General features: G+C 33.7%; 1 protein-coding gene and 1 pseudogene across 1 annotated transcript; both read right to left on the reverse strand.

The window, feature by feature from the left end:
- Positions 1-763: 763 nt before the first annotated feature.
- LOC120134798 (ultraviolet-B receptor UVR8-like) lies at positions 764-5,256 on the reverse strand. The gene is made up of 11 exons (XM_039151201.1): positions 4,936-5,256; positions 4,605-4,678; positions 4,413-4,497; positions 3,813-3,944; positions 3,482-3,718; positions 3,068-3,307; positions 2,728-2,771; positions 2,313-2,495; positions 1,591-1,681; positions 1,238-1,281; positions 764-1,134 (listed from the first exon to the last, which is right to left on the reverse strand). The coding sequence occupies exons 1-11, from the start codon at positions 5,141-5,143 to the stop codon at positions 1,000-1,002; spliced, it is 1,473 nt and encodes a 490-aa protein (XP_039007132.1). The 5' UTR covers positions 5,144-5,256; the 3' UTR covers positions 764-999.
- A 2,387-nt stretch (positions 5,257-7,643) lies between these two features.
- On the reverse strand, positions 7,644-11,020 carry LOC120134370 (annotated as a pseudogene).
- Positions 11,021-12,914: the final 1,894 nt, after the last annotated feature.

Consider the following 12,914-nt stretch of genomic DNA (forward strand, 5'->3'; position numbering starts at 1 on the left):
TAACCACTTCAAACTATTAAACAGAAATAATACCATGTATAAACTTAATAATATTTCTGTCACCTTTTTATATAATCTTTTTGTTATCTACAACTATTGACCCTAAACTTTTAATCCTTTTTAATTTGGTCACTTTTTTGTCCATGTCAATTCATAACTAGTATAAATCATGAATAATTACATCATCAGGGTCAAAATAAAAAATTATCACATATTCAAGACCCTTGGATCAAACTATCATTCCACCTTCATATTTCATATTTTTTTCAATTTTGATCCTTCTTCAATAAAATAATATTTTTCATATTTCATTTAATCTTCTAACATTAACATAATCAATAATAGATTCAATATTTGATATTAAAATATTATTTAAATAAGTAGAAATTGGGGGATTAACTAATTGACATGACAATATATATACTACATGGCTGCCTCACTTTTGAACATCATATTTGGAAAAGAAATGCATATGGAATAGTAATACATAGGAAAATATGATACCTTTAATAATAAGAAATAATGAAACTTTCAAACGCAACGAACAATCACATCTTATTCTTCTTAGTCAGATGCTTCCAGTCTTGCCATCCTCACCAGTAATAAAGCCCATTATTCTTACCATGGTTTCTCAATAAAGAAGTTACATTGGGCAAAAGCTCTAATACCTAACCTGTTCTGTTTCTGATGCCAAAATTGAGAAGATTTTGAGAAGATTTTCATGAGCAGAAGATGACATTTTTGTCCAAACAACGTTGCATTACCAGACAAACCAACCTACGAATTATCATAATGTATCAGTGCAAGTATTTATGGATTGTGTACAAATTAAATGCAGTTGTCACTTCAATCTTCTGTTGATGACAAACTAGATTCCCAAAGAATGCACAAACAGCAAACTGTATGTACACTAAGAGATGGATACTACATCAAATAACCTTGACAAGTTAGTACATCTCCATATTTACCAAAACTGTTCCCTCTTGGATCTGTTTTGGCCTAATTGGGCTCCAAAATTGATGTTTCTGCAAGCATGAGCGTGTGCCACCAACCACAAGCAATGTTTATTGGTATGCAACCAGCTATAGGAACAAGGGCAGGAATGCTACGGTCGACTGTATCACCCAGACCAAGCTGCATGCAAAAGCCGGCAAGTAAGAAGTATGAATACCGAAATTCTTGCACACAAAATGTCGTGCAGCAAACTAGAAAGTAGATCGGGCAGTTAACATCATACCTGACCATATTTATTCCAGCCCCAGCTAAGTACTTGGTCATCATCTTGCAAGAAAAACAATAAGCAATTTTAGTCCGATGCTTATCTTTCCTCTTGATGATTATTTATCTTGTTCTACTTGACAAATATAGCATGGATACTTCTGTATAAATTCCAAGACCCTTATATTTTGAGTTGATTCTTCAGTTATTGAACTATTAGAAAATAAATTTTACATATTAGCCTCTGTACCTATCTAAGCACTTACTAAAAGTTCTACAACCTAACATATAGCACCAGCCGAAATAGACCGAGAGCTAGTTTTCCTATCCCTTGATGCTTGCTTGTAGCACCAGTTTCATTCGTATTCATACCTGTAAGTATAGTGCTGTGACGAGCCCCACATGATACCTTCTTCGCATGCTTGCCCTCCAAAATTGCTGCATCCAATCGTTTCGGTGATGTCTGAGGCATATAGAAACATTTAATTAGTTTCTGGAACATCTCCAATACCTTGAATGTTTTTCAGGCACATTAGTAAAATGTGGAGTAACAAGCTTTTGAAAACATAATTTAAAAAAAAAAAGCTTAATTCTGGTAACAGAAATGAATAAGAAAGAAGTAGCTTGAAAGTTGATTCTCAGGTCAATTGTCTAACTTCTAGGTTGCTCAACTCCTAGGCTTAAGTTTCTATTTCATCCAAAGGACTGCTCAATCTAGCATCTTGCCGGTGATAGCATGTACTTCATACTCCCCTTATCCCTTACTGGGTAGATGACTTAAAAGATGTGTTTACTCTTATAGTTACAAGGAATTCTATATCTTTAAACATATTTGATTGACAAAGTGCAATTATGTAAAATTCAATGGGATCCGCTACCTTAAAAATGAATGAAAAAATGGGGAATTCATTATGGTTAATTACAAGCCAACTCCCCCAATTCTCAACCGTATCTAATTACAGTCAATTCAGTCGGACTCACTGATTACAACAATCACTCAAACATGTGTAATTACAAGCAATTGCACCAAATCCAATTACTAAGTAACTTTCCAAACACACCCTAAGAGAAACAAATAAAAGCATTAAATGTACCTCAGCCTGTTCAGCACCAGTACCCAATTGTCCGAACTGATTTCCACCAAAGGTAAACACCTGACCATCAGCAGCTATGCACACCGTGTGCCAGAGTCCAGCAGCAAGTCCTACAACTTGAATACCCGATAAAGAGGAAACGCAAGTTGGTCTCAGAAGATCAGTTGTACTTCCTTGTCCACACTGGATAAAAGAGGCAGAATTGACTTAAGTTTTACAAGCAAAATGAACAAAATACTACCGAAGGTTAGTGTCTCCAGAAAACAGGTCATATATGCCATAAAATATAAGGTGACGATAAACATTTAGATACTCCTAGTATATAGGCGGAGGAATTTCAGAAAATGCACCATCTTATGCATTCATCTCACTAACCAACAACAAAAGCAATAGATAACACATTGAGAAGATTTACCTGCCCATACAGCCCCCAACCAAAGGTAAGTACAGCTCCGGCATCTACAATTGAAAAAAAGATAGAGGGATGTAAGAATGTTCAAAATATATCAACGATATTTAACATAGAATGCAGCTGAAAATTTTGCAACCAACTTGTGACCAGAATCAACCTAACGAGATCCATGTCAGAGAAATATAAGCTAGAATCATCTTGATGAAGGTCAAAGCCACGGTTGAACTATAACAGAAAAATCATATCAAACTAAACCAATATGTTTAATTTCAGTAATAATAAATAAGTAAATCCAACTTCCTTCCTAACAAAGTAACGGATTGTTCTAGTAACAAAAGCTGACCTGTTATTACTGCACTGTGCCGACCTCCACAAGCGATTTCCTTCACGTAGCTTCCGGTTGCTTTAGAAAGTTGCACTTGTGAATTCAAGCTTCCTTGACGAACAGTTGGAGGCGCATCTTTTCCAGAAGTATTTTGTTCAATGCATGGTATGAGGTGAGGAGAAGACACCATTTTTATTCGGGAACCCAGGCCTAGCTGTCCTTCGCCTCCATAGCCCCAACCCCACACCTGTCCCATATCTGAAACCTCGGTTAAAAATATGAAGCATCAGGTGTCTTGCTTTAGATTAAAAATCTTCCATATCTTCGTACTTCACACAACCTACAAAACTACATGGTGTGATGACAAGAGGATACTTCTTCACCTGAAGATACAACTGTCCCAGCTGGCAACCCAATATGTAGTTTATTTACCTGACAGTGCTAAAGTATGACGCCCACCCGCAGCAACGCTTGTGATCCTTACTCCTGGACCCAGATTCACAAGACATGGAGTCAATGTGAAATATTCATCTCCAGAAGCTGAGCTTTCATGTTCTTCTTTAGCTGCAGAGATTTTCCTTCGCTTTGCCACTTCTTCCCCTGTCTTTTGATTCTCGGTTTGAGAAACCATTCCAGTACCAACATTTAGGCCTCGAGACTTTGGACTAACTGTAATAAATTCAACCCCCATAGCATTAGTTTGAAACGTGAAAATGGTGCACCATTTGTTATTATTGAAATAATTAGTCTTCAAGGAAATCACCTTGTTCGGTTTGAACTGTACCCTGTTTTCCACCAATTTCCTTTTGAAAGCTCCCTCCAGCAACCAAATCAAGGGTGACTTTCCCTAAGGGTACACACTCTTTCCAGCCCCATGTGTACACTTCACCTGTATCTGCACATTGGAAATTTGAAGGGATCATTCAGAATCTGTTTAGGTAGAACACAACTTCGATTAGAAAGATAGTACTAATAACCAAAAGGCAGTTGCGCAAAGCCTGCACCGTGAAGAACATGCAACCACCAAACTATCGTATTAACCAATCTGCATAAAATAATTAAAGAGTGAAGTCCCCTTAACAAGGAGACTATATAAGCACTAAAGATCTTCCAGTCTAGTAGAGTTTCTGTCAATTGGGAGAATCAACAATTATTTCTACAATATTACCTATAAGGCCGTGATGCAAGAACAATGAACATCAGCATTTCCCAAATAACTTTCAGAATCTTCATCTCTCAACCAGTAAACATAACTTGTGTTCTTGTTTTCTTCGTACCTCAAAGAATTTTATTTGCACATACTTTATTTAAGCTAATCGAGATTCTTAAAAGCGAAAGAAAAATAGGAAATAAAAGAAAATACCTGTTACTGACACAAAATGAGCCCAGCCAGCAGCTGCTTTCACTATTGGAGCTTCAGTTGGAAGAGGAAACGACTCTGGTGTTTCCTTCAAGAAAAAAAATGTACCCCAGAATAGAACATATCGTGTTTTATCAATTCGAGAGAAAACAAAACCATTCATCATTGAATAAATTAAAGGGTCGCTTCATTTACCCCATGTTTCCCTGATGTCAAATAGCTTTGTCCTTCCTCATCTGTTGAACCCCATGTTATCAGCTTCCCACAATCTAAATTTCCAAACATTGAAAACCAAATCAAATCAGCCATTTTCTTCAATTATAGTTCAATCCTTGATTTTATTCCTCAGAACTTTGGCCTAAGTCAACTGTGAAGTAATTTTGTTTTACTTTCAACTTAATTTAAAAAATTAATCAAATAAACAAAAGTCCTTCAAATTCATAACCAAAACAGATTAATCAAGATCTTAACTTGAAACATTAGTTTAAGAAAAATGAAATCTTTAGCAAATTGTAATAAAAAAAACCTGAAATGGCCATTGCAAATCCACAACCACCATCACAAATGTCCTTCCACGACCGAGCTCCACCTTCAACCGAATCCGGCAATCGAACGGGAACCGGAGACAAGATCGGAGATTTTTCCGGCGAAGTTCCCGGTAAATATCCCCACATATAAACCTCCTTTTCTTTACATTCCTCCACCTTCACTTCTTTTCTTTCATTTCCATTCATTTTCTGAAACAAATTTCAAAGAAAAAAAATCCTCCCTTTTCTTTGTTCGTTTCTGAATTTTCTAAAAAAATTAAGATTAAATTCCGAGAAAATTTATCTGATCCGTTTCTGTGAAAGAGATGAGAAAGAGGAGAGAGTTGAAAAGAAAAATTAAGCGAATCCTAAATGACTAAAATGGAGGGGCCGTATCAATTACAGAGAATTTACGCATGCCACGTCGGATGCCACATCAAATAAAGACACGTGTCGTAATCAGAACCGCGTGTTTAGATTATTCTGTTTCCGTCACGAGCTCCCCGGAACTTTCTGGAAGCTCAGAAATAGAGAGACAGGTAACTTTTTTTTTTTTTTACTTTCTTCGTTTACGATGCTGGTGTTGTTGCTCGCCACGTGGTGGGACAAACAAATGAGTAATTACATTCGAATTTTAATCTTATTTTAATACATGCTTAGAGTTGGTCTTAATCATGGTTCAATGTTCGGTCTTAGGTTTGGTTGGGAATCCGACGTTGTCTGCGTCGGGGTTACGTGGCGTTATCTTGTCCTTTCGCGTCTGCGTATATTTTATGATGGAGCTCCACGATGAACATAAAACTCAATTATTAATTTATTATTGCCTTAAGAATGGTTTCTCTTCTCCTTAATTTAATGGTTGATTTTGACAATACTAACCCACTATTTCGTAAGAATATGTTTGCGTTTATTGATCCATCTGAACAATTCTATATTTTTTAAAACTTGAATATTTGAAATTATTGATGCTAATAATTTGAAATTTGACTATTATAGATCGTTTATCTTTGTGCAAAATATACAAAATGGTATTCTAATTATAAGATGATATTTTGTTATTTTTTTTCAATTATTAAAAATTATAAAATGATCTCCTGATTATACTATGTTACTTTATTGAGTCTATAGTCTATTAAAAGTTAGAAAATGATCATTCGATTATTCATATGTTTCAAACTCATTATTTTCTATTAAAAATTGACGACAGACTGAGTTGAACGTTAACCTACTGACTGTGATATGATAAAATATGATCTCAGAATCTCAAACGACTATTATATCACAGCCAACAAGTTAACATTTAGCTCAAACTGTCGTCAATTTTTTAACACAAAAGGATGAGTTTCGAACATATGAGTAGTCGAGTGACCATTTTGCAACTTTTAATAGTTAAGGAACTCAACAAAGCAACATCATATAATCGGAAGATCATTTTGTAACTTTTAACAATCGAAAAACTTAATAAAACATTATCATATAGTTGAGAGACAATTTATGTACTTTACCATGATCTTTTTTAGTATAGATAGAAAATTGTAGTTAGTTGTTTTAGGGAGAGTAATAAATTCAGAATCACGAGTGATTTGAGTGTTAAGAGTCTCATTTTTCAGTATTGTATAATAGTTTATATATTGACCTTTACTTTTGGTATTAAATATAGGGTAATGGTGACTATCCAGGTAGGGTGAATGTGTCGACAAATTTGATTTTTCATATTACTTAAACTTATTAAAGGTCATGTCAAATGATTGTTGATGGTAAGATGTTATAGATCTCTAAGTGTGCGTTTGGTTCACGGAATGTAAGATTATCAATGGGAATAAAAGATTACCAGAGAATAAGATTACTAGGAATGTTACATTACTGTGTTTGGTTGGTTTGGCAGTAATGTAAGATTACCGTGTTTGGTTGAAGGAATAAAAGATTACTGGAATGTATATTTTACCAAATTGTCCTTGTTCTATATTTTTTAACAAGTGAAATTCTAAATATTTAAATAAAAATTATTTATATAAAAATTTTATTTTTTGATAATATATTACTTTAGTATTTAAATATATAATGTATTATTTTAATTTTAATTAATATAAAATTTTAGATAATTTATGTAAAAATATATTAAAATTTTACATCAACATTTAACTAAATATTTACACTGTGAAAATTCTTCATAGATATTCATAATAATAAAAAGATGTAAATTATTTTTGTTATCGAAGATATAATATTTATTATATCTTTTATATAGAATAATTTATTTATTTATCTTTTATATATATATATTTAATTCTGTATACTTTATTATTATTTTTTATCTCATAAATTTATATTACAAAAACACAATTCAAATAAGTAAGAAAATATAACACTAAAAATCATATTGTTTATAATTTTATATTTCACCGTCATTCATTATTATCTTTGCTAATATTTTAATAAACTTATTAATACTGAGTCCTAATCTGATTTGTACTTAACTCTTGATTACGAAAAGCAAGCAACCCAATAATATAATACAAGAATATATGTTCATTTCTGTATATTTTTTCTTGGATGGGTGCTATCTATAACTTTTTCTTGGATGGGTGCTATAACCAGTTACATGCAAGACCCACCGGAAGTTGTACAAATAAAATATAATACTGGGTTGTAATGTTCAAGCAGCTGTTCTTTTGGAATCACATGGTAGGAGAATCATCTCAGGCAATCATAAATACAAGAATATATGTTCATCCCGAGCTTGCTGAAGCCAAAACACTCCACAACCTTTCCGACCATGCTTCCAGTGGTGTACTCCAGCAATCTAAAGATGGACAGTGAGAATCCTTAACTGACATGCCATCAAATTCAATCATAATTTCTTACCACAATTTATCATGTTGTGAAACACAATTCCAAAAACAAATGCCAGGCTATATGTGTTTTCTACCACCAAAATTAAATGATGTTTTTTCAGATGCTTATACCTTCATAATATTTGAAGTTATGCTGCGGAGTTCGTAAAGGCGGCAAATCTCTATGCTCTGTGCAGAACACAAAATTGCATCAACAATAAACTAATTGATAAGCCCCAAAAAAATAGACGAAAGCAAAATGATAATGGCAAAGATGAGAAGCATAAGAAAAAGGAAACAATGACCTTCAGCGTTAACTGATTATCTTGAACAGGCTGCTTGGACAATAATATCTGTAACAGAACCATCCCATGCTTCATGCATGATATAAGATAAATTGGAGCAATCTGTAGATATTAAAGGGAAAAAATGTAAGGCATATTTAATCAAAGTGCTAGCATTCCAATTAAAAAATATATGTTTTATCCACTGTAATAACAATAATGAGAAATAACATTAGTTTACTCATTGCTACGAATTATATCCATTGAAGTCGGTTAAGTAGCACTCCATATTTTATTTCTAGCTTAGAAAGGTAAGCCTAAGACACACAACGTATAAAACATATGCCAATGAAGTAATCCACACAATTTTTGCACTTACTTGCCAAGTTAGTGGATGTGAGGATAGGACTTGAGCATAAATAAGTCGATGAAGCTCCTCTATGCTTATTCCCCCCATGTTCTGACGCTCTTCATGTAAAAGCATTTCTGCATGGTCACTTCATGATAACTTCTCATAGTTTACCGGACCAAACATATTTTGAAACAATAATACCCCAAATAAGGCTCCAAAACTGCAATACTAACAAACAGAAGGATATAAAGATGGAAATATGACAGCTCACCAAGGACCAAATTCTTTTGAGCATTCTGCTAAAACAACCTGAGAGTTAACAAAAGCACAATTTAACTTGAGGATGAGGAACCAAAAAGAGAATTAATTAATATTCTATCCCCATCTGTCACCTTAGTATTTTCCCAAAGAATGCCTATTATAAGCCCCATCAACCTATGTGCAGAGGCCATTGGTTTCAATTGAATGCTTTTCTGTGCCAAGCTGTACATGCTTTATAACCCCTAATAGAAGAAAAGAAATCAAGTGATTATCTCAGAGTCCAGCTAACATGTTAAATGCTACAAGATACATAATACATGGAAGGTACATACCACTGTGAATGGTCGGATGTATAGCAAGTGAGAAATATACAGCTCTATCCAATGGAATGTTGCAGAGCAGAGACTATTAGCATTACCCAGCATTATTTGTAACATACTTCTCAAGCCCTCCCGAATCTGCTGATGAGCACACTGAAACCAGAATGCACTTGAATCCAGTTTATTTATCTGTCCACGCCATTTCTCCCATGCCTATACTTGAGAAAGACTTGAATTACTTATCTTTGGACGTAGTGGGTTGTGAAGCAGAATGAGAGAACACGTGCACTGTAAGAATTTAAGATACCTTCACAAAATCAGGCTCGGCCTTAAAGCATTCACCCAATTTCCCAGCTTCTTGATCCAATCTCATTCGTGGCATTTTTGAAATGAGAACAACAACTGCCACTACAAGTCCATTCTCTGTCTGTTGATGTATAGGAAAAAGAGGCATCAAATTCATATTTTTCAGTTTCTTATAGCAACAATGTCCAGATCTCACTTCACATGGACAAAACAAGTTAATGAAAGTGAGTGGAAGAAAACTTTGACGCATAAAAATGCAAAGATATGGAAATACTTCTGTTCAAACCAGCAAAAACAGAACTAGCGTAACAGAAATTGCTTCCAAGTTACATCATATTTTAGTCAAATAATTGAACGAAGATTTACACAAACCTCTTAACTACAATATAATGGTTCAACAATACCAAAGGTAAATAGAGCTACATCTTTCAGATGCAATGCATAACAATCTCTCTCGTACCAACCTCACGATTGCTGAGTTGATCAAATCGATAAGATCCATGCAAGCGCAACATCTTAACCTGAATATGAAAATATAAAAATGCATCCAATCATAGAATGATAGAATTCCACCCAAAAGAAGAAGAAAAACCTATCATGCTTTCATATTTTTAAGCTATAAACTCATATTATATTATCAAACACATACCACAATATCCAACCAACCAACAGCTAATGCTGATGAATGATGATATAACTTCCCAGTATTTGGGAATTGGGATCATCTTCCACAACCTACATTGATATGATAAATGCAAAAGAGTACAATCAGTCAAACAACTCAAAAGCCCAGATTCTAGAACTGTGCAAGTACAGAAGTTAACTTCATAAGGAAAACTAGAAGGTTAACTATTCAGGACCTGCAAGTTTACAAGGTCTTTTTGAAAATCAACAAGCTTTGAGTGCACTATTGGGTGTGTTCCCGAGAAAAGGCTATCATAATCCTGCCAAGACACAAATTGCTTATTAGTAAACAACTTTTAAACCGAAGTAATGTAAAACTTGATGGATGCAGTAGCAGGAAAAAAAGGTATGAGATTTACAACTAACCAATCAACAAGGCGTTCAGGTAACCATGAATGAGATGGATTTTCTGCATAAAACATTTCCAATAGCTCCCACGCAGCCTTTAAACTAGTCGGATCCTCTCCTTTCTGGGGGGGAGAGCAATTTGAAACCAAACGAAATTACCATTAGACTAAAGCTTTCTAGCTTAGCCATTAAATTAACATATTTTCTATTCTCCCTGGTTTCTATTCAAAGCAAAAATTCCCACCCAAAAAAGAAGAAATTTCATTTATGACTGACTTTGGGTCGTCGATAACCGGAACTGCAGATCTCTGACTACCAAGAAGGGCATTTATGTCTTTTCTGTATTCAATTATGTAATCCCAACTGAACACAATGTTTTTCAGAACAAAAGAAAATAAGTTTCAAATACATTTGATATCAAAATGAAAATTTGAAAATTAATTACCAGTCAGCATCGTAAGGTGAATTCATGGACATTTTCGACAAGCTAGAGACTGCATCGTCTTCGACTAAGTCTCCGGTGGAGGAGAAGCGAAAACCGAGACGCGGAGGGAGTTGCCGCGAGACCAAGAGATGGAGAGTCTAGAGATAGGATACTTGAGGCCATGGTGGAGAGGATACACCACTGCAACTTGGGACTCCGGTGAAATCAGAACTAGAGCGCCGCCACCGTAATCTGACGAGGAGCTGGGCATTTCTTTTTGCCGATAAATCAGTGAGTGAGTGTGACAACGAAGGGGAGGGGGAGAAGGCTATTTTAGACCACGGGACGGGAATGAGTAAATACCTAAGGGAGATGAGGGATAGACATTCCCGGGAATGCAGTAAAAAAACTCTCTGTTGGTATTAATTTTTTCCGGGCACTTGGTTATATAACCTATCTAAATATGGGTATATTCATCCGGGAAAACAACATTCCTCCCAGGAAATGAATATACCGTGAACTAAACGAGACCTAAAGGTTCTATTCAGCAGAGGAATTCCTTTAGAAGCTTAGAGGTTTAAAGGAGGCGTGGCATTTGTCTCCCTTACTCGAAGGAGCGTTATGAAGAGGTTTGATCTGAGATTTTCTCGTGAAGATGCTTCTTGCATTTAATCAATCATTTTGATAGAATAATTGTGATGATTGTTTTTAAATGATTGGAATCTCGTAAGTGTGTCGCTTTAAAAAATTACTATATTTCGATTGTTGGAAAGATATTATATTCTTTGATTATTTGAGGATAAGTTAAGATAGAAAATTTTTAATTCCTTTTTCTTTTGCATTTGTTTTTTCTTTATTATGTCATAATAGTTTTTGCGAAAGAGATTTTCTTATTTTTCTTTGAAATTTCTTATGATAATATAAAGAAAAGTGTTATGAAAGTGGAGAAACTAAAGAAGAAGGCAAAGTGAACCGATCGTAGCAATAGTTGAGGTCTTTTGATTTATCCAGTAAACTTAGGATTTTCCGAGTACAGCTTCTAAGCTTTGATCGGTATATCTTCGTCACCTTCTTTATCTATATCTACGTGAGTTATATAATATAAGTAGAATAAGGTGAAGATCATAAATTTTGATTTAGGAATTTAATGTGATGTATGCCGTGAATTTTATAATTAATTTTGATGAATGTTGGTGGTGAATTTATTAAAGCACTACGTGCACCTAAGTTTTGTTGGTATTTCATACCTAATTAACGATATTGGACAAATGACACTCCTCTTTATACATTTATAAATGCGCCTAGAATTAAGGTCTATCTTGAGCCCTTCTTATTTATTTAGGAAAGAGGAATTATTTAAAATTAATTTTTTTAATATATAGCACGAACTAAATTACTTTAATGATTAAATGAATTGTTGATGTTCTTAAAGGTCACGATTTAAGTACCAGCGACTGCAGGGGTGATTGAGCGTTCATTGTCAAATTGTTGAGAATATATAAAACATATACTACTTTGTAATCACCTTTAGTTTAATCAAATTGTTTTAATATATATTAAATATAAACTAAATTTATATAATCTTATTTACTTTGACCTTGAAGTTTCAAATTTAAATATTTAATCTTAAAATCTTAAGATTTAAATCTTAAATTTTAAAATTTAAAATTAAATCCCAAATATGCCATATGTTACTAAAATTATTATTTTTGCGTAAACTAAAATTTATATTGTTTGTCTATCTGATAAGTTTTTATTATTTAAATGATAATTTTTATGACCTAAATTCTAAAATGTTAATTCTTACACGAGATCAAGCAACAACATTGAGTAGTCATCGTAGCATTAAAAATGTTACTTTTTATAAACTTAATCTCGTGTATTACACGTGTAAAAATTCAAGGTTTATTATATCATATCATTAAGAATAAAATATAATACTAGATGCAAAAATGTATTTAATTAATCGATAGAGTGAGATATTTGAATCTTTATTTAGTTGTGATTTTCAAAGAAGATAAATTTTCTCTTGCCGTAAAATCTCTCTGACCGAATATGAGTAATATAAGTTATTGTATTTCTTGGGACTACCTCTTTATATAAAATGAATATTAGATCGATCTATTAAGTATTTATAATTCTATCCCTAATCAAATTATAAAAAC

Source organism: Hibiscus syriacus, unplaced genomic scaffold (genome assembly GCF_006381635.1).
Source record: "Hibiscus syriacus cultivar Baekdansim isolate YM2019G1 unplaced genomic scaffold, ASM638163v2 tig00001818_pilon, whole genome shotgun sequence".
Taxonomy (NCBI): domain Eukaryota; kingdom Viridiplantae; phylum Streptophyta; class Magnoliopsida; order Malvales; family Malvaceae; genus Hibiscus; species Hibiscus syriacus.